At 36.2% G+C, this 23,323-nt stretch overlaps 1 protein-coding gene across 6 annotated transcripts in view; it reads right to left on the bottom strand.

Annotated features, from left to right (window-relative positions):
- The window catches only part of RPS6KC1 (ribosomal protein S6 kinase C1), a 187,052-nt gene that overhangs the window by 60,503 nt on the left and 103,226 nt on the right, over positions 1-23,323 (bottom strand). For 5 of the 6 annotated variants that reach the window (XM_059144988.1, XM_059144987.1, XM_059144990.1 and 2 more), the window contains one exon: positions 19,289-19,381. In XM_059144988.1, coding sequence (XP_059000971.1) covers positions 19,289-19,381 — 93 coding nt within the window. Of the gene's footprint in view, positions 1-2,867; positions 2,961-19,288; positions 19,382-23,323 lie in introns of those variants that run through there. The other variant, XM_059144993.1, reaches the window with a different exon arrangement.

The raw sequence follows: 23,323 nt of genomic DNA, 5'->3' as shown, positions 1-23,323 counted from the left end.
ATGTAACACTGTTAAATATAGGTCAGCATCGGCTATACAAATGTCACTAAATAAGAGTAAAGACATTTATAAAAGACACACAATGATGACTACAAAGCAAACATGAGAGGGGACTGCAGAGGCCACTCTTAGGCAGTCTGGATGAATGGAATGCAGAAAGGGCCACAGTGACCCCCTGGCTGGCCCATCAGATGACACACCTTAAAACAGCTATAGGCCCTAACTGACCATGGGCTACTTACAACTAGGCACAGTTACCAAAAAAGGTAAGAGTCCATCCGTGACCATACGTCCTCATCTTGCCTCTTTAAAAACAGCCTCCACCCACTGCCCGGCCGCAGACAGCCTCTCCTCTGCTGTCCGGCCAACGGCTCCCTTGCAGTGGACTCAATCAACTTCTCTCTCCATTATTCTGCCTCAAGTGAATCCTTTCACCGCCCATACCACTGGCTTCCACCTACCCGTCGCTCCACATTTGGGGCCTCCTATCCAAACGGGAGACACCCCGTTTAGGCATCACTGGCATAAGAACAGATGGCACAATTTTACAACACAAAAAACATGCTAAATGTCTCTAGGTGGAAAAAGGAACAAAACACAAGCCGATTCCTGCTGCAGAAATCCTGAAATAAGAGGTACCAGCTTTTCCTGAAAACAAGAGTGGGAAAAAAATCCACATCCTCTCTGCTGCTGCACACCCAGCCAGGCAGCTGCCCCCCTTCCTGACAGAAGACAAGAGGTTTATACTCTGACATGTGGCATCAGATACTAGGCGCTGAAAGTGGAAATAATTGCAAAATCAAGGCACCCCTTCAAGACAATAAAAATTACATTAAAAATTTGTTTCATAGCAAGTTGTGAAAAACTGTTTTTCTTTGAAGATTAGCAGATTCAGGCTGCTAGAAGAGGGAGTTCAAAGATGTTGATGTCATCTATTCCAGTATATTCTAACAATGCTAAAATGGAATTACACAGAATCACTAGCACTGAAAACTAAAACCAACTTTTGACTGTTGTGCTATGAAAACACAAAGGATACAGAAAGTTCTCTAATTATTAAAAAGAAACAAATCAACACCGCTAAAGGCAAATCATGAAGAAAAAGAATGAGAAGATTAAAAAATTTAACATCATACATGAAAATAAAAATAAAAATAAAAAGTTAATTGATGGGCAAGGGTCTTTTCCCACCACTATTGTAACAAATTGACATATATTTACTGGATGCCTGTTATGTGCGAGCACTGTACAAGCCATGGATAAAAGTGTAATAAACACACCAAATATGGACCCCACCCTACAGGAACTTAGGTTTTAACATGGGAGAGGGGCAAATACAGACACTTCAATAAGTACTCTGCTGGAGCACTACAAGTCCAACTGGAATGTAGGAAAATGTCTAATTCAGATGCAGGACCATAGGGAAATCCTGGAGAACTACAAGGCTGGTAGAACAACACAGGAGTTTCTGGTAGAAAGATATATACTCATTCTTAATTCATATGAGGCCATGAAGAATCTCAAAAATATTTCTGGGGTGGGGAAGAAAGAGAGGGAGGTCCCACTGTGATGGTAAGAGCTAAAAGTCAGTATAATTTAGTTGTTTATGTCTTTATGACTTCATTTGAAACCATAAGCTAATGAGGCCTAGGTGTATGTATAAACACACACACAAAAAGACCTGGAAATATACATTAAAATGTAAAAAGGATTCTCACCAGGTGGCAGAGTTATGGGTAAATTGCATCTTCTTTATTTTAGCTTATTTATTCTTTCTTTTCTACAATAAACAATATACATAATGAGAATATTTTTGTGTTGAAAAAACATGAAAAAAAAAACTCCTGAATATTCAAAACAAAGGTTTACAAACCTTTAAATAAAGAAGTCTTAAAAATCACTAAGAAAACATAATCCTCTAATAAAAAAAATATGGAAAAAGGAAATGAAACCGTCATTTCATAAAAGGAAAAACACAAACAACCAATAAATGTTTTTAAAAATTCATCCTCATTAGCAATTAAAATTGCATATTAAAATGATAATGAAATCCAAATTTTCATCCAGCAAATGCCATTTGTTGGTAAGGTTGGTTAGGAAATAAGTCTTCTTATATACTACTAGTAGAAGTATAAGAGTACAATATTTCTGGATGTTAATACACACGTGGATACTCTTTGACTCATGATCTCCAACTCTGAAAAAGTATATTAAGCAAATCATAGTAGGAGATAATTTACCTCTAAGAATATTCATCACAGTCAGAGAAAAATGGGAAAACAAGAAGAGCCAAACAATAGGGAACTGATTAAATAAATTACAGTATATGGTAGAATAGTATGAAACCATTAAAGAGAATAACTTAGAACAACATTTCCCAACTGGATCACACAGAATTTCTGAGATTCACACTTCAAGGTGGTAATGGTGTATATTTCAATATCTAATGTTTCAATCAATAAATATAATAATTATTTCAATATTTTTACCTTTAAGCTAATATAGTTTGAAAGCATCAAAGTGTTTATAAAATAAACCATGCATGGTGGTTAGTAAGGCTCAAATTAGACCCTGACTCAGACATTCAATTAGTTACAGCAAAACCCTACCATAGTTTTTAAAAATGTTATTGTTCACTTCCATTAATAAGGATACCCTGATTTTTTTAAAACGCAAAACCAAAAGAATAATGTACTAAAATATAAGAAGTTGATAAGGGACATAAATGTTATAATCATCACATAAAATGCAGTTCTGAATAATTAGAGATCTCTGGTTTTTTAAAGAGATGATCTTGGGGCCAAACCCTAGCTCTGCTTAGTGTCCCTAGACAAGATACTTAACCTCTCTGAGTTCAGGTTCCTTACCTGTAAGAAGTTTGAGAGCATTAAATAGTTTTCGTAGAGAGGTCAGAATAGTGTGTGGTATGGAGGTACTATATAATCCTAAGAATTTGGTCTCTGGAAAACGAAAAGTATAAAAAGCTATAGTGATCTGAAGCACATTTGTAATGGTTAACTGGCTGTCAGAACCAGTGTGCTCACAATCACAATTTTTTCCTGTATCTTTTACAATTTTAACATCAACTATTACATGATAATTTTAGGTGAAGCCATTGTTGAAGGTCCCATAAGCTTTCACCAAACATGGAAATTACTGTATTGACTTTTTTTTTAGTAGACTTCATATTTTATTTTTTTTTTAAGATTTAATTTATTTATTTGACAGACAGAGATTACAAGTAGGCAAGAGAGGCAGGCAGGGAGAGAGAGGAGGAAGCAGGCTCTCCGTGGAGCAGAGAGCCCGACGTGGGGCTCAATCCCAGGACTCTGGGATCATGACCTGAGATGAAAGCAGAGGCCTTAACCCACTGAGCCACCCAGGAGCCCCTAGACTTCATATTTTAGAACAGTTTTAGGTTCACAACAAAACTGAGCAGAAAGTGTAGTGTCCATATATATCCACCCCAAACAACCACAGCCTCCACTAGTATGAACATCTTGCACAAGACTGGTATATTTGTTGAAAGTGATGAACCTACAGTGATGCATTATCATCACTCAAATCCCACAGTTTACATTAGGGTTCACTCGCATTGTTGTACGTTCTACGGTTTTTAACAATGTCTGACATGCATCCTCCATTATAACATCATCATTGCCTCCCAAATCCTGTCTCCACTATTCATCTCTCTCCTCCCAATTGCTTGTAACCACTGATTTCTTTCTTTCTTTTTTTTTTTTTAAGATTTAATTTATTTACTTGGCAGACACAGATCACAAGTAGGCAGAGAGGCAGGCAGAGAGGGGTGGGGAAGCAGGCTCCCTGCTGAGCAGAAAGCCCCATGCGGGGCTCTATCCCAGGTCCCTGGGATCATGACCTGAGCCAAAGGCAGAGGCCTTAACCCACTGAGCCACCCAGATGTCCTGAAACCACTGATTTCTTTACAGTCTCCATTATTTCACCTTTTCCAGAATGTCATATAAACTAATACATGCAACCTTTTCCAATCATCATCTTACACTTATATGCATTTAAGGTTCCTCCATGTCTTTTCATGACTTGATAGCTCATTTCCTGTAACAATGGATAATATTCCATCATCTAGATATAACCCGGTATATTCATCCATTCACCTACAAAAGAGCATCTCAGTTGTTTCCAATTTTTGGCAATTACAAATAAAGCTACTATAAGCATCCATGTGCAGGCTTTGGTGTGGACATAAAACTCTGAACTCATTTAAGGCAAATGCCAAGAAGGGATTTGCTGGATCATATGCTGAAGCTATGTTTAGTTTTGTAAGAAACCACCAAACTGTCTCCCAAAATAGCTATACCATTTTACAATCCCACCAGCAATTAAAGAATTCCTGTTATTCCACATCCTTGTCAGCATTTGGTGCTGTCAAGGTTCCAATTATGGCCATTCTAATAAGTATATAGTGGTATCTCATTGTGTTTAAGTTTGAATATATCTGATGACAAATGATGTGGGGTATCTTTTCAAGTGTCTCTTTGTCATCTATGTATTTTCTTTGGGGAACACCTATTCAGAACTTTTGCCCTTTTTTTTTTAAATCAAGTTGTTCATTTTTTTTTTTTTAAAGATTTTATTTATTTATTTGACAGAGAGAGATTACAAGTAGGAAGAGAGGCAGGCAGAGAGAGAGAGGAGGAAGCAGGCTCCCTGCTGAGCAGAGAGCCCGATGCAGGACTCGGTCCCAGGACCCTGAGATCATGACTTGAGCCGAAGGCAGTGGCTTAACCCACTGAGCCACCCAGGCGCCCAAGTTGTTCATTTTCTTATAGTTAGGTTTTAAGAGTTTTTTTTTTTTTTTTAACATATTTTGGATAATCCTTATATAAACATGTCTTTTAGAGATATTCTTTCCCAATCTGTACCTTGTCTTATTCTCTTGACAGTCTTCTGTAGAACATACATTTTTTAATTTTAATGGAAGTACAGCTTACCAATTATTTCTTTCATGGATTATGCCTTTGGTGATCTGAAAAGTCACTGCCATACACAAGGTCATCTAGATTTTTTCCTGTTTTATCTTCTATGAGTTTTATGGTTTTGTGTTTTCATTTAGGTCTATGATCTACTTTTGAGTTCGTTTTGTTGAATGATTTATGGTCTGTGTCTAAGTCCATTTTTTTTCATGTGGATGTCCACTGAGTGTAGAGTTCCAGCACCATTTGTTTGAAAGATTATCTTTTCTCCATGTTATTGATTTTATTGCTTTGTCAAAGATCCCTAGACTCTATTCATGTATCTATTTCTGAGTACTCTATTCTGTTCCATGAATCTGTCTATTCTTTATAATTGTCTTAGTTACTGTAGCTTTACAGAAAGTCTTGAAGTTGGGTAGAGTTAGTCCTTTGAGTTTGTTCTTTTCCTTAAATACTGTATTGGATTTTCTTCAAAACTATGTTGGACTTTTGTCACTCAATAAAAACTTTACAATCATTTTCTCAATATCCAAAAAATTATCTGCAGTGATTTTGATTGGGATTGAACTCAATACATAAATCAAATTGGAAGAGCTGACATCTTGACATGAGTAGTCTTCCTATCCATGAACATGGAATAACTCTCCATTTATTTAGTTCTTCTTTGATTTGTTTCCTTAGAGTTTTGTAGTTTTCTTCGTATAGATGGTATACACAGTTTGTCAGGTTCATAACTAAGTTTTTTTTTTTTTAAAGTAGTCTCCAGGGGGCGCCTGGGTGGCTCAGTGGGTTAAGCCCCTGCCTTTGGCTCAGGTCATGATCTCAGGGTCCTGGGATCGAGTCCTGCATCAGGCTCTCTGCTCAGCAGGGAGCCTGCTTCCCTCTCTCTCTCTCTCTGCCTGCCTCTCTGTCTACTTGTGATCTCTGTCAAATAAATAAATAAAATCTTTAAATTAAAAAAAAAAAGTAGTCTCCATGCCCAACATGGGGCTTCAAGTCAAGACTCTGAGATCAAGAATTGCATGCTCTACCCACTGAGCCAGCCATACACCCCAGTATTTCATTTTTTGAGGGAGCTACTATAAATGATACTGTGTTTTTGTGTATGTATATTTAATTTCAAATTCCCCTTACTCATTTTTGGCACATAAGAAAATGACTGACTTTTGTATATTAACCTTGCACGCAGCAACCTTGCCATAATCACTTAGTACCAGAAGATTTTTTGTAGATCTTTACATAGACGACTATGTCATCTACAAATTTTCTTTCTTCCTTTCCAATCTGCGTATCTTTCTTTCTTTTTATTGTCTTATTTATCAGTGAGGATGCCTAGGATAGAGAAGGGCTGAGAAAAGGAACGCTGAGAGGGAAGATTCTTGCTTTGTTCCTGATCTTAGTGGAAAAGCGTAAGGTTTTTCACTGTAAAGAATGTTAGCTATAGGTTTTTTTGTAAATGTTCTTTATTAAGATGAGGAAGTTTCTATTCCTAATTTGCTGAGAGTTTTTGTCATGAATGAGTGCTGGACTACTTCAAATGCTTCTTCAGAACTGATTGATCACAATGTGAGATTTTTTGTTTTGTTTTTACTCTGTTGGTATGCTGAATTACATTAATTGACTTCTAAATGTTAAACCAGCCTTGCATACTTGGGATAAATCCCACTTAATTCATTGTGTATAGCTTTTTCTATATTGGATTCAATTTGCTAATAATCTGATTAGAGTTTTTGCACCTATGTTCATGAGAGATGTTGATCTATAAACTTTATTTCTTATAATAGCTTTTATTTTAGTGTTAGGATAATGCTAGCCACATAAAATTGAGTTAGGAAGTATTCCCTCTGCTTCTATATTATGAAAGAGATTTTGGAAAATTGGTATAATTTCTTCCTTAAAAGTCTAGTAGAGTTCACCGGTGAACTCATCCAGGCTGATGTTTTCTGTTTTGGAAGAATCTTAATTACTGATTTAATTTCTTTAATAGATATAGGCCTATTCAGATTGTAAGTTTCTTCTTGGGTGAGTTGGTTCTTTTTATTTTTTTTAATCAATTCTGGCAATTTCTGTCTCTTAATTGGTGCATTTGGAGCACTCATGTTTACAATTATTGATAAAGTTGGATACCTAACACATTTTTTCCTGATAATCATTGCCCTGGTTCTTGTTCCTATTTTTTTCTCCCATTCATTTTCTTTTTTTTTTAATTAAAGATTTTATTTATTTATTTGACAGAGATCACAAGTAGGCAGAGAGGCAGGCAGAGAGAGAGGAGGAAGCAGGCTCCCCACTGAGCAGAGATCCCGATGTAGGGCTCGATCCCAGGACCCTGGGATCATGACCGGAGCTGAAGGCAGAGGCCTTAACCCACTGAGCCACCCAGGCACCCCTCCCATTCATTTTCTGCCATTTGTGGCTTTAACTGAGCATTTTATATGATTCCGTTTTCTTTCCTTTTTCAGCATATCAATTATACTTTTTTTTCCTCACTTTTCTTATTGGTTGCCCTAGAGTTTTGCAATACACACTTATAGCTTATCCAAGTCCACTTTCAAATAACACTATACTGCCTCTCAGGTAGTGCAAGTACTTTATAATAGCAAAATACCCCGAATTCATCTCTCCTATCTCTTGTATCGTTGCTCTTATTCATTTCACTTACACATAAGTATACATAAGTATATACATACACATACATAAGCATACATAATTGAACACATTGTCATTATTATTTTTAAAAGGCTGTTCCTTTCTCTTTCTTCATCTTCTGGTATTCCCATACATGTATATTATGCCCTTTGCAGTTATCCTGCTGTTCTTGGATGTTCCATTTTTTTTAGTCTTTATTCTCTTTGCTTTTTAGTTTTGGAAGTTTCAACTAAAATATCCTCAAGCCGAGAGATTCTTTCTTCAGCTCTGTCCAGTCTATCAATGAGCCAATCAAAAGCATTTTTCATCTCTGTTATAGTATTTTTTATCTCTGGCATTTTTTAAAATTCTTTCTAGAAATTCCATCTCTATGCTTATACTATCCATCTGTTCTTGTATGTTGTCTACTTTTTCTGTCACAGCACATAGCATATTAATCATTGCTGGTCTGATAAATTCCAATATCCCTCCATATCTGAGTCTGGTTCTGATTCTTGCTGTCACTTCAAACCATTGTGGGTTTGTTTTTATTGTTTATTTGTGGGGGGAGGGTTTGCTTGTTTGCTCGTTTTGCCACTTAGCATACATTGTAATTTTTCGTTGGAAGTTGAATGTGATGTACTAGGTAAAAGGAACTCCAATAAATAGGCCTTTAGTAATGTGGTAAGATAGATGTTGGAGGAAGGAAAGACTTCTACAGCCCTATGATTAAGTCTCAGTCGTTTAGTAAGCCTGTGGCCCTGTGCTGTGAAATTCACAAATTCCTATCAGATTTTCCCCAGCTATAGGTAGAACTAAATGGCTGTAGGGGACTGGAGTTGGGTATTTCTCTTTCCTCCCACCAGAAGGTAAGACGGGGATTAAAGTTGGGCACTCTCCTTCCCCTACACCCAAGACTAAAGCTGCCCAGAACTGGGTATTTCCCTTCCCCAAAGCCAGTTAGGCTCTCATAAAGCCTCACTGGTTAGGTTCTGGTAAAATCATTTCTCTTGAAGACAAATCTTGTTATAAATAGAATGCCCTGGTATATTTCAAAATGGTTGTGGCTACTTTCCCCTTCTCTCAATGAAAGCTTGAGGGGATTTTTCTCCAATACTCACTGTAAGAACCTGGTAGAGCCCCAAAAGGTAAAACTCACAGAAGTATGGAAGCAACCCCTGCAGTTTTTAACTCTCAGACTTGTCCCATTAAGCCTCCAGCAATTTGTCAATAACAGTTTGGCACCAGTTCCCATGTAGGTTTCTGCTCTAGTAAGCAGTGATTCTCTGTATTTGTATGTCTGTCTCTCTAATTTAGGGGCAGCCATTTGCCCTATGACTTCACCTCTCTTATGTATCTCAGAAGAGTTGTCGATTTTCCAGTTTGTTCAGCTTTTTACTTCTTGTTAGGATGGAGTAGAGCCTTCCAAGTTCTTTCCATGCCAGACCAGAAACCAGAAGGAATTTACACTGGTATTTAAATGTATTTTTTTTCTAAGTAGGCTCCATGCCCAGTGCGGAGCCCAATGCAGGGCTTGAATTCATAACTCTGAGATCAAGACCTGAGCTAAGATCAAGAGTTGGATGCTTAACCAACTGAGCCACTCAGATGCCCCAATTCTTAAATGTATTTTTAAGTATTTGTAAACCTAGGTTTTCAGCACCAGAATTATTAGTAGCATGTTATACACAAAACCACAGTAACAGACAACTTCATTTAAATATATCTACATCTATAGTACAGCTGAATATACTATAATGTATTCACACAACAGTTATATCGTATTCGCAGGTTCTAACTTGAGAATTTTTACATAAACTACTATTCTGACAATATATTTACATATTTAAACTAAATACTAATATAGTACGATATATTGTTTTCTTACATATATGACAAAATAACATACATTTATTATAAAGTAATATTCACAGGGATGATTTCTTAAAGATTACAACAGAATATAATTTTTCAAAACATAGGGAACCATATTAAATCAGCTCACTTTCACTGTAATATATAAGCAATAAATTGTAGCAATAATTATTAACCCATATGTGCCTTATTAGTAATTTCTTTTATATGTCTTTGTCCTATACTACCTCAATTCTTAAATAGAATGAACTATGGGAGCGCCACCTGGGTGGCTCAGTCAGTTAAGTGTCTGCCTTTGGCTCAGGTCATGACCCCAGGGTCCTGGGATCGAGTCCTGAATCAGGCTCCCCGCTCAGTGGGAAGCCTGCTTCTCCCTTTCCCTCTGCCTGCTGGGCCCCTGCTTGTGCTCTCACTCTCTGTGTCAAATAAATAAATAAAACATTTAAAAAAAGAATGAACTATGGAAAACGAAAGAAGAGAAATATTAGATAGATTCATCACTTTGAAAATGTATATATATGGAATCATAAAGGTATAATTATTTTTGAGAGTGGTTTTTTTGTACTCAGGATAATGAACTTCAGGCATTCACCCCAGCAGAGGTATATATTATTACATGGTATTAATGCACCACAGTTTAACTGTTCACTTACTGTAAAATACCTTGGTTGTTTCCACACTAGGGCTATTACAAAGAAAGGTTTCTAATAGGTTTATAGTGATATCTGTGATCTTATTTTGCATTTCTCTAATGACTATTGATGTTGAACATCTTTTCATGTGCTAATTTACCATAATTTCAATTGGTGAAATGGTTTTTCATATCTTTTGGTAATTTTCTAGTTGGATTGTTTGGGTTTTTAATATTGAGTTTCAAGATTCTATATAAATTCTAAATGAGTTTTTTGTAATATATGCAATTTGCAAATAATTTTTCCCAGTCTGTAGCTTATCTTTTCAGCCTCTTAATAAACTTCTTGCAGACCCAAAGTTTTTAATCTTGATAGTCTAATATGTCATTTTCCTTTTATGGATCATGCTTTCAGCAACATGTCTAAAACCTCTTATAAACCAACACTTGGGTCCTAAAGATTTTCCTATGTTTACTTCTAAAAGTTTTATGTTTTGCATTTAAATGTGTACTCCATTTTGAGCTAATTTTTTTATAGATGTGAGATACTGGCCAAAGGTTTGGTTTGGGGGGGGGGGGGTGTTGTTGTTGTTGTTTGGCAATGGATATCCAATTGCTTCAGTACTCTATGTTAAAAAAAAACTATCCTTCCTACATTGAACTGCTTTTGCACCTTTGTCAAAAGTCGGCTGGCCATACATTCTCTATTCTGTCCCACTGATTTATGTGTGCCTCTGTACACCAATACCACAGTCTTGACTGTTGTAGCTATGCACCTCCTGAAATCAAGTCAAGTCATTATACCCACTTTATTCTTTTTACAAAATTGTTTTAGCAATTATAGTTCCTATACCTTCCCATATAAATGTTTTAATAATCTCGCCCACATCAATACACATACAAAAATACCTTCTTGAAAATCTGATAGGAATTCTGTTAAAACTGTGTATCACTTATGACTATAAAGAGTACCATATTTTTAATTCCAGTTTCTATGTGTCCACTGTTAGTATGCAGAAATATAACATTTTTGTATGCTGATTTTATGTTTTGCAACCTTGCTGAATTCACTTCTTAGTTCTGATTTTTTTGGTAGATTCCAATGATTTTTTATGTGTAAACCATTATGTCATCTTCAAATACAGACAATTCTATTTCTTCCTTTCCAATCTATATGCCTTTTATTTCCTTGTCTTCTTGAATAGCACTTTCTAGAACTTCTAATACTATGTTTAATAGAAGTGCTAAGAATCTGCCTTGTTCCTGATCTTAAGGGGTAAAGCATTTAGTCGTTCACCATGAAGCATGCCATTAGCTCTAAGTTTTCTGCAGCTAATCTTTACCAAGTTGAAGAAGTTCCCCTCTATTCCTAGTTTTTAGAGTTTTTTTTTAATCCCCCATGAACTGGTGTTGAGTTTTTTAAATGTTTTCTGCATCAATTCTATGATCACGTGATTTTTCTTCTTTATCCTATTACTGTAGTTGGATTACACTGATTGATTTTATTTGAATTCAATTAGCCATCATTAGTTTCAGATGTACTATTCTATAATTCATCAGTTGCGTATAACACCCAGGGCTCATCACATTACATGGCCTCCTTAATGTCCACACGGACTGGTTTTCAAACACTATACCAACTTTGTATCCCTGGAATCAACCCTACTTGGTCACAGTACATAATTCCTTTTAGATACTGCTGATTTCTATTTGCTAATATTTTGAGGATTTCTGTACCTACATTCATGAGAAATAATGGCCTGTAAATTTTTTTTTGTACTTCGTGATTTTGGTATTAGGGCAACACTGACCTCATAAAATGAACTGGGAACTACTTCACCTTCTTCTATTTTCTAGAAAAGAATATGCATAATTGGTGTTAATTCTTTAAAAATTCAGTAAAATTCTCCAGTAAAACCATTTGAGCCTCATGATTTCACTTTAGGAGTATTTTAATTGTAAATACAATGCTCTTAATAGTAATAGGACTATCCAAATTATCCACTTCATACTGGATGATAGTCTATGCTCTTTTACAAATTGGTCCATTTTTTTTTTTTAAGTTTTTATTTATTTGTCAGAAAGAGAGAGCACGCACACGCAGGCAGAGTGGCAGGCAGAAGCGGAGAGAGCAGTAGGCTCCCTACAGAGCAAGGAACCCGATGCGGGACTTAATCCCAGGACCCTGGGATCATGGCCTGAGCTGAAAGCAGCGGCTTAACGACTGAGCAACCCAGGCATCCCGAATTGGTCCATTTCATCTAAATCATCAAATTGACATGTACAGGGTTGTCTGTACTGTTCCTTTGTTTCTTTTTAATATCAGTTGCGTATAACACCCAGGGCTCATCACATTACATGGCCTCCTTAATGTCCACACGGACTGGTTTTCAAACACTATACCAACTTTGTATCCCTGGAATCAACCCTACTTGGTCACAGTACATAATTCCTTTGTGGGACCTGGAATACTATTTTATTTCATTACTGACAAATAATTTCTGTCTTCCCATTTATTTTTCTGTCAGTCTTGCTAAAGGTTTATTAATTTTACTTTGCAAAGAACCAACTTTGTGTTTCACTGATTTTTCTCTATGATTTTTATTTGCAATTTCACTGACCACTATTCTTTTTATTTCCTTCTGCTTGCTGAAGGAATATTTTGTTCTTTTTCAGTTTCTTGGAGGGGGAGTTACAGTCTTTATTGATTTGGAACTTTTCTTCTTTTCTGATGTAAGCATTTAGTGCTAGAAAAATTCCTGTCAGCATGCTTTGGCTGTGTCCCATCGACTTTTCCCCCCAATCAATTCTAGTATGTTCTTTTGTATTTATTCAACTATATATTCAACAAACCAATGTCTTGTGTATACGTACCCAGGACTGCTGTGTGCTCTTGGTGGACTGACTCTTATCATCACATGATATTCCTCTCTGGCTCTGATCATTTCCTTTGCTCTGGAACCTCCTTTAAGTTTTCTGTTTGCTCTGTTTTTTGTGTGTTTTCATTTGCCAGCCTTACTGTGCATTACTTTAACATTTCTTAGAATTTCATTTTGTTTATCTGTAGTTTTTTTTAGTGTTTCTCTTTTTATAGCATTTTCAGTGTTTTCTCTACTTATTATATTTATATAAGACCACTGTCTTCTCATGTCATCATTTTACGATTTCAAATGAAGTGTAGAGAAATTATCTCTTTATATCCCTTTATACTCCCTCATTTATAACATAATTGTCTTAAATTTTTTCTCTACATACACTTAGAAATAGGTCAGTTACAATAAAAGTTACATAAAACATATTTTAGAACACTCAAGAGGAAAAGGAAAGTATTTACTCATATTTACCCTTTTCACTGTTCATTCTTCCTATTATTCTAAGATTCCAACTTTTAATATTTCCATTGTGTTTAGAGAATTTACTTTAGCTATTCTTTTAGGATAAATTAACTAGTGGCAAATTCTCATAGTGTTCATTTATCTGAGAATGATCGATTTCCCCTTCATTTTTTAAGAGTATTTTCACAGGATACAGAATTCTGGGTTGACACAGTTCTTTTCTTTCAGGACTTTAAAAATGGTGTGCCATTTTTTTATGGACTCAATGGTTTGTGATGAGAAATCCATTGTCATTCAAACTGTTTTTCCTCTATAGGTGAAGTGTTTCCCTTGCATTGCTTTCTTTTTTTTTTTTTTTTGTCTAGTTTTTAAGAAGTTTGACTATGAGGTGCCTTGCCATGAACTGCTTTGGATTTATCCTTTTTTGGATTCACCTTCTTGAATCCATAGGTTTATGTCTGGCCATTATCTCTTCAAATACTTTTCAGCTTCACCCTCATTCTCCTCTTCATCTCTGATCCTAATGAAATGCAAGTTAGAACTTTCGATTTAGTCTCACAGGTTCCTGTCTCTGTTCATCCCTCCCCTACCCCCGCCATTTTATTTTCTCCTTAGATTAGGTAATTCCTAATGCCCTATCTTCAAACTCACTATTTCCTCTGTTCTATCATTCTGTTGTTGAGTCCACTGAGGTTTGGTTTTGCCTCTCTTTCTCATTGTAATTTTTAGTTCTAAAGCTTCCATTTGGCTTTTCTTTATATCTTCCATTTCTTTGTTGAGACTTCCTATTTTTTGTTTGTTTCGTATGTTTTTGTAATTGCTCACCAAAACATTTTTATTACGGCTATCTGTGTCATCTCAGTGTCTTTTCTCAATAATTTTTAAGATTTTATTTGAGAGAGAGAGAGAGGGAGGAAGAGGGAGAGCATGAGCTGGGGGTGAGGCAGATGGAGAGGGAGCAGCAGACTCCCTGCTGAGAAGGAAGTCTGACGGAGGGCTTGATCCCAGGACCCAAAGGCAGATGCTTAACTAACTGAGCCACCCGGGTGCCCTGATTCTCAATGATTTTCTACAGAAACCTGGATATTTCGGATATATTATAAGCCAAAGTTTTTCTGTGGTGTTGGCTGGAGTAGAGTGGTTATTTTCTAAAAGTTTTCTGTCTCACTAAGCTTCCCATTTCATAGCCCTTTGGCTAAAAAGAGCAGGGTTTTGTTGTTTGTTTTTGGTCTGTTCCTGTTAGCGTTGCTGCGGTGGCCATTTCTCCAACATCCAACCTGGAGTATGTAAGGAAAACCAAGTACAGGGAATTCACCAATACACAGTCATTGGATCCCACGGTCCTTAGTCAGTCTTCCTTCTACTCTCTAGTTTCCAATCTTCTTATTGTTTGTTTTCTTTATAACATCCAGAGTTTTAGCTATACTTAGCAGAAAAACATATAGAAAAGGACCTCTTTCTATAAGCAACTCCATCTTTCCAGAAGCAAAAGTGCAACACTTGTAATTTGATATCATTCAGGTAATACTTTTGTCCCAGTGTTTAAATGAAAGGGCAAATTCCTCTTAATCCAGTTTAACCCAATGTTCTCTCAATGAGCAAATATGCAAATACTGATGCTTCTGTGCTCCCAATAAGGACACTTTATCTGTATATCATCATAGAAAATATTATTTAGGAAACTTAAAAAATAAGTACTTTTTTTTTTTGAGAGAGAGAGAGAAAGAGTACGTAGTGAGTTGAGGGACAGGCAGGGCAGAGAGAGAGGGAGAAAGAGAATCCCAAGCAGGCTCCATGCCCCATGAAGCCCAATGTGGGCCTTGATCTCACAATCCTGAGATCATGACATGAGCTGAAATTAAGAGTCAGAAGCTTAACCAACTGAGCCACCCAGGCACCCCTGTACTTATTTTTTAAGGTTCTCTTAACATCTACTCAATATGAACAATCTACACAAATTTTCTCAAAAAATATTTAAACTAAAACTGTATTTTTCCAATGACAAGACAAACTAAGATTCTGCCTGCCAAACTTGAGATGAAGTTGAGAAGCATCTTGATTACAAAATGCCAAGGCATTTAATGTAATAGTGATCATTTTTACAAAGTACGTGGCATCTATTATAACAATGATTTATCAAGCATCCTACTAAAGTTGTTTTTTAAGGAGCTGGAATGAATATGAGCAATCCAGTTATCTTCACTGATTGACCTTGTAAACACTAGACACTCACCCATATGCAGGACGACTCTGGCTACAAACAACTGGACATGAAGAGACATATCTTGGTATTACTACTCTGCTGTTTAAGTCAGTGTCCTCCAAGTCTTTTTTTTAACCTTTTTCAAATGTACAGGAAGTTGCAAAAATAGTAGAGTCTCATGTACCCTTCACCCAGCTTCTCCCAATGCTGATATCATATATAGTAGCTATAGCACAATATCAAGACCAGGAAACTGCCATTAGCATATTACTATTTACCAGACTACAGATACCTTTATCCTTTTTTTAGGTAAGTTATTCAATAATGAACTTTCTCAGAAACTCTCCCTGCACTTGGGCATTCTACTAGCAGTCAAATGACCCATCCAGACTTCTAATTCAACAGCAAATTACCTGTATATAAACAATCCTCATACATGCAATCATATACATACCCTGATACCTCATGCACACAAACACAAAAGTTTGCATGCACACATACACAAACTTCTGTGGAAACAACAGCAATCCATCCTTCTCATCAAAGTATTGGTTTTCTACCAATTTCTACTTTCCCTTGCTATTACTATATGAAGATTATGTGTAAGTGACTCTGAGGGCTAAAAGAAATCTTTAGAAGTTATCTAATGTAAAAACCCATCCAGTGCTTGAATTCCTTCTACAACATTCCCAGCAATGACCCTTGAGCCTTGAATATCTCTAATGACAAAAAACAAGTACAATGGAATCCAGTCTGCCTTTGGTCAATCTTAATTCTCAAAAGGTATCTTTACTCATTACCTAAAATTTGAAAACTTATATTCATGTACTTCTGGTTGTATCCTATAGGGATATTAAAAAGCAAACTTTATCCTTCACTATCTTTTTTCCAGAAAAGCCATACAACCTGGTTTGCCTAAGGTGATCATAGTTTGCACCTCTTGATCTGGACATAATATCCCCTTTAATCCTAATAATTTGAACAAAACATTATTTAATCTCCTTATCCTGGGTAGCCCTCAAAAATTGGAAGCACACACATGTTTTCAGGTAAACCATACCTCATTTTTTCAGCTATTTTTTGTATATGATTTTGAAGGTCCCTGCACTAGCTATGTCATTCTTGCTTCTAAGTGTACATCCGCTTATTTATATTCCAAGAATCCTAATGCTTAAATTCCTTATTGAATATATATGTTAATGGAGGACCAGTTGAAGAAAAAGTCATTTATTTCTCTTTAAATACTAGACCAGGATACAGCTATGGAATGAGTATCTCTCTGGGTGCAGATACCTGAATGTCTTGAACAATGGTTAATAGAGAGCAGTCTCACATTATACCAGCAGGTGTCACTCTACCTACGATATGTTTAAAATTATTAATGTTTCAATTTATTCCTTCAACAAATACTTATTAAGGACCCATTATGTGTCAAGCATGATTCTAGGCATTGAGAATACAGAGAACAAGAAAGACAAGATCTTGTTCTCATAGAGCTTACAGTCTAAATATTGATGAGAAGATCTGATTTACTTTCTATTTAAAAGTCTAAAATCCCATTCCTAGGGACGTTTCCTAAGTTTATAGACAATAACATTCAAAATAACTCATAAAGAACAAATACTGTAATGAAACAGAATCAGAGTAACTGTGATCTGTATAGACTTAGATTCATATATCCTGTGTATCTGCTAGCCATTTCAATGTATTCAACACTGTTCTTCCAAACTTCTAGTTTCTAAAACCCAAACTGAAAAGAATTTATTTTAAAATAATTCAAATTTTTAAAAATCTAATAATGTTTATACAAAGAGTGACTCTGTTGCAAATTTTTAAAGATTCTTTGCAAAGCTTATTAATTCCCAAATACGTATTTCCTTATCTCTACTTAGAAAGTTAAATGTCACCTTCTCAACACCAAACACACTTCCCAGGTTAACAGAATAAAGACAGCGGCAAGTTGTGCCTCAGCACAGAATTTAAGAATTCCTCCACTGCTGAAAGCTCTCGTTTGTATAAACATGTGAGACTAATAGATATTACCAGATATTACCAGGACTTCAAGGTGACTTACTCATGATTAGAGCACAGAAATGAAAGGTCTTACTTTATCAAAATAAATACATCAAAGAGAGAGAACAGACATTGTACATCAAAAAAGTGTATTTGCTTGCACAGAAATCCAAGAAACTAGGAACTATTCAGTTCCAACTTGGCTTCTTCTCTGCACTCTCAAATAGAATGTTCTCCAAACTGAAAAAGCTAGGGAAAACATGGTTAAAGAAATATTTCAGGTTGAAAAGTACTACTGCTTAGCATTCTTTAAGTCAAAATTCAGTTATATGAATTTATTTGAGAAAAATTATGCTTATAAGATTTAATAAGACACTGAGAGCTTCATGTAATATCCAACCTGACACTCCCTTCAGAATTCTGCAAACCATTAGTTCCTAACTTACCTGAGATATACTGCTTATTGTTCAGTTTTAGCAACAAATCACATGCATACTTTAGAACATAAGAACTGCTCAATGAACAGTAAGTTACAAATGAACACTAAGGTGCTTCATAAAAGGTGGTTAATATTTTTTAAAAGGGCTAAATTTATACTTTAATAACAAATAAAGCATTTTCTTTTATTCCAAAAGGTGAGGTGGTGGTTGATAAATACATTTAAAACATGATTTACTGTGTACAGTTTTTAAAATTACACTTGTAAGCTCTCAGCCAGCACTGTGAATTTTTGATGTATCTGAGATGTCACCAAATTTGAGGAAACTCAATAGCAAATATCTGTTATCTCTTTATTTTTTTAATTTTTTTAAAAAGATTTTACTTATTTATTTGACAGACAGAGATCACAAGTAGGCAGAGGGGGAGGGGTGAAACAGGCTCCCTGCTGAGCAGAGAGCCCATGCAGGGCTGGATCCCAGGACCCTGGGATCATGACCTGAGCAGAAGGCAGAGGCTTTAATCCACTGAGCCACCCAAGCACCCCTGTTACCTCTTTATTTTTATTCCAGATACAAAAGTATATGTGTATAAAGAGGGGGGTTTGTGTGCTGGGGGAAAAAAATGCTTTTCGAAGTCACAAAGATCTAGCCTTGAATTCCAGTACTACCCTAAATTAGTTATGTGACTTCTGGGCAAGTTACTTATCACCCTGTTCTATCTATCACTTTCCTACCATGATGGAAAAAGCAGGGTTGTGTGAAGGACTAAGTAAGTTGTTTTACATGAAATGCCTAATAGACAGTGTGACACACAGTAGGTATTCAGTAAATGGTAGTTCTTAGGAGAGTGCTAATTTTCTTTTTGATCATTAGACTGACTACTCCAGTTAATATTGAAAATTACTGACTAACAAGTCTTTGTAACTAACAAAAGTGTATCTAACAAGTTTATAAAACCAAACCCTTACTCAACTTGAATGCCAACAAATATGCACCTTCTTCTTTAGCTCAAATATATTTTGCATGACCTTACATGAATTGCTTAGATAAAAGCTTTTTCTCTTCAGCTTTTGTTATTTTAAAGTGCAGATGCATTTGAGTCATTTTCTCCTTTTGTTTCATATCCTTAAGATCCAAAGCTTCAAAGACATAATGTCAGCATGCAGTCGATTTATGACGGAACTCTTGAAGAGACACTGAAGAATTACCTTGTCAATCACCCCAAGGACTCTGAAGGCCTTCAGCTCCTCGGCAGGGCTCCTTAGGTTCCAAGGGGGCCTTGAACTTAGTGATCCTGGAGGCTAATGGAAGATATCAAAGATTATACATCAATCAGGGAGGTACTTGAAGGAAGACTGCCTGCTGAAGCAAATGCCAGGCCAAAGGAAACTAAATTTATCATAAATCAGAGAATGGAAAGATGAAAGGAGGAAGTTTCTGTTTGTCTGTAATGTAAAATAAAAAAATAATAAAATCAAAAAGAAAGAAAATCAAAAAGAAAAAGCAAGAAAAAAGTTGCAAGTAAATAAATCATAACAACATTGAAAAAATAATTAAAAAAAAAAAATGAGCTGGTATAGTTTCTAGAGCAATAATACAATTCAAAACTGTACAGCTATAATGAAACATTGTAACAAATGGGAAACTGAGCCAACAACCATCAATCACAGCCTTATATTTACCCCAGATGGCCCAAGAGTAATTTAGAAGGGGAGTACTAAAAAACAATGTAATAATTGATAAACCTGGGGAGAGAGGCAACATAAGTCATTCTCTCCCATCATGAAACTATAGTCCTTTAATGTTACTTTATAAATATATACCATGCATTTTAAGAGAACTGGCAGATTCAAGTTTAACCAGAAGAATTGTCAATAACTGTGAGAAATGCAGAAACTCGGGACGCCTGGATGGCTCAGTTGGTTGAGCGGCTGCCTTTGGCTTAGGTCATGATTCCAGTGTCCTGGGATTGAGTCCCACATTGGGCTCCCTGCTCAGCGGGGAGCCTGTTTCTCCCTCCCCTTCCGCTTGCCACTCGGTCTACCTGTGCTCACTCTCTCTGACAAATAAATAAATAAAATCTTAAAAAAAAAAATAAATCCAGAAACTCCATCATATAACCAGTAATTGTTACATCAAGTTGTTTAAGACTAGAGAGGATTTACAGGAGAAGACAACTTTTTTTTTTTTAAATATACGAACATGTGTATTGTGGAAAACTTGGTCTGCTAACTACGATAAAGATCAGTGAAAACAGGAAAGGATATTTCAGAGTAAGGCACAATAAAAGAATAATCCAAACTTTCCAGCCATTGGTCTTAGTGTTTCCCTGTCAGTGAAGTACGACTTTAGTCTAAATAAACTCCAAAGACACCTCCATTTAGCATTTACAACAGGAAGGCAATGTCATACTAATCTGTATAGTAAAATGGTAATGTTGCAGAGGACAACTGGAGACACAAAGCCTTTAATGTATCCTCAAAGCACGCTTGTTTGTTGTCAGAAATGTATCAGAATATACAGGAAACACTGTTTTCCCTGTGGAAAATATGGAAGACAAGTATCCTGGTTAATGAGGTGTCATGATTAACAGTTACTGAGATACCACTTCTGATACTTCCAGTCCTTGTGCAGACCAGTATCACGAGACACAGAGCTCCCTGGGAACAGGAAATACACCTCATTCAACTTCATACAGTGCCTAGGCGCGTCAGTTGGAAAGAGAGAGGAAAAGAGAGGAAGGAGGAAGAGGGGAGGAAAATGAGAGGAGATAACACAGATAAATGAGGTGTCATTTATAACTCGGAAAACTATCATTTGCGAAATTTTCTAACAGCAGCAACTCTAATTGCTTTTAGATTTTTGTTTGTTTTTAGGTTTAGCAAGCAAGGACTAACTTCAGTGTGCTCCAACTTCTTACTATATTGCTTGCAGTCATTCTACTCCACAACACATTCTAATCATTAAAAATTCATCTCCCCCTACTCTATTATCAAGGAAGAGTAAGAGTTGCTTGTAATTTTGTAAGAGGAATATCAATGAAAAGTTATATGGAGACAAGAGCAATTAATTTATCCATTACATTTCTCTTTAAAAATATGGCCAAATGAGTCGAACATGCCTATCTTCTATTTTTTTTTTTTTTTTTTTTTTTTTTTTTAAGTAGGCTCCATGCCCAGCATGGAGCCCAATGCAGGGCTTGAACTCATAACCCTGAGATCATCACCTGAGCTGAGATCAAGAGTCGACACTTAACTGACTGAGCCACCCAGCATGGAGCCCAATGCAGGGCTTGATCTCACGACCCCAAGATCAAGAGCTGAGCTGAGATCAAAAGTCGGATGCTTAACTGACTGAGCAACCCAGCATAGGGCCCAAAACAGGGCTTGACTGACAACTCTGAGATCAAGACCAGACCTGGGATCAAGAGTCAGACACTTAACTGACTGAGCCACCCCGGTGTCCCCTATCTCCTATTTCTACGTTATACCTTCTTACTAACTGAAAGCATTGGATCTTTTAGTTTCCAAAGAAAGGTTTTGGTTCACTGTAGGAATCTCAACAACAAAGATAGCAAACTATAAAATCTCACTGTACCTTTCAGTGAATGACGACTATGTGCCCATTATATGCATTATAACTGAAAAGAACAGAAACCATCAAAAGTCATGATCCCTTAGCTTCAAGGGGTTTGTAATTTACTTGAGGGGATAAGCCAAATACATGAAAATTTAAATACCAACAAAAGTTTTTAAAAATACAAGACAATAGATTAAGTCACTAGTTTGTATATGAAAAACTGTAGTCTCAGAAAGAAGTAGAACTAAAGATGATTTTAAATGCTAGGTTGGAATTAGGATAAGGAAAAGGATATTATTATATATAGGATTGGAAGGGAACTGGCCTGGTGGGGAAAAAATTGTTCACATTGTAGAACAAAGGAAAATAAAATTATGCATTAAGGGCCAGTCACTTTTCACAGGCCTTGAATGCCAGGTCTGGACCATATTCTCCACAGTCTAGAAAACAAGTTTTTGTATGAGAAACAACCCAATGAAAACAGTGATTTAGTAAGGTTACTTCTGCAAAGATGGGAATGGTGAAATTGTAATGGGGAAAGACCAAAGGCAAAGTGACCATTAAAGTTCTTTTTCCACTTTCACCGTCTATAAAAGTTTAAGATCAGAGAAATGAACAAAGAAAGATCATGAAATAAAATCATCAATAAAAAATCCTGTATTCCTTATATGCAGCGTTTAAATTGGGTAGAATCCCTATAGATCTATTCCTTTTTTCAGATGGCAAAAGGAAACATAAATCCACAGAATTGTAAGAACAGAGACAGAGATCAAGTCCAACATTCTCTCTTTTTTTTTCAGATGAGAAAACTGAGAAGTGGCAAGGTTAAGCAATCTAAGATGACAAAACTAGATAATAGATAAGAGGGGATTAAATCTTACTTATAAAATAATATAACAATGTTTGGGGAAACTCCAGCCAATGCTAAGGGAACAGGAATGGAAGAATATACTATATTTCTAGGAAATATGGCTGATTTCCTTAAGGAAAAAAGTGAAATTTCCACTTATATATGTAACTACTGTAACAGAAGATGCCTAGAGAAGCAAGGGACAATTGCATTCATCTATACCAAAACAAAACACAGGAGGTGGGGGGGGGGGGTACATGATGGGTCTTAAAAGAATGTATGATGATCCAACAATCTTCAAAACCAAAGATGGCAAATACATATCACTCCACTGCTGAAGCCCTTGGCAGCTATCTCTGTTAATCTCACACTCTGTCTCATAATACAGTGTTCTTGGCAGCCATTACCAGAGGATTAGAGTAAACACACCAATAAAATCTGTTTACGATTTCTGCTCTACATTCTCTAAATGGCTGAGTGATGCTTACCTTTGTTTTTGTTGATTTCTTTAAAGTTTATTTCTTTAAAGTTGCAACTTTTCTTCTCCTGAAAACAGGAGAAAACACTGTTCTCACTGAGATCTACCTCCACTCTTACCAATCTGTGAGTGCGGTACTTGTCAAACTTTAATGTGCTGGCAGATCACCAGACGACCTTGTTAAAATGGAGATTCTGATTTGATCAGTCAGAGAGAGGCTATGAATCTGCATTTCCAACAAACTAACAGGTAATGCTGATGCTGCTGATCCACCAACCACATTTAGAATAGGGTTAGCTACCTGTCCTTAAGTAACCTAAGAGTAAGTCACAGTTC

This window comes from Mustela lutreola, chromosome 14 (genome assembly GCF_030435805.1).
Source record: "Mustela lutreola isolate mMusLut2 chromosome 14, mMusLut2.pri, whole genome shotgun sequence".
Classification (NCBI taxonomy): domain Eukaryota; kingdom Metazoa; phylum Chordata; class Mammalia; order Carnivora; family Mustelidae; genus Mustela; species Mustela lutreola.
The sequence above is the reverse complement of the archived record's forward strand: the minus strand, read 5'-3'. Positions and strand labels throughout refer to the sequence as shown.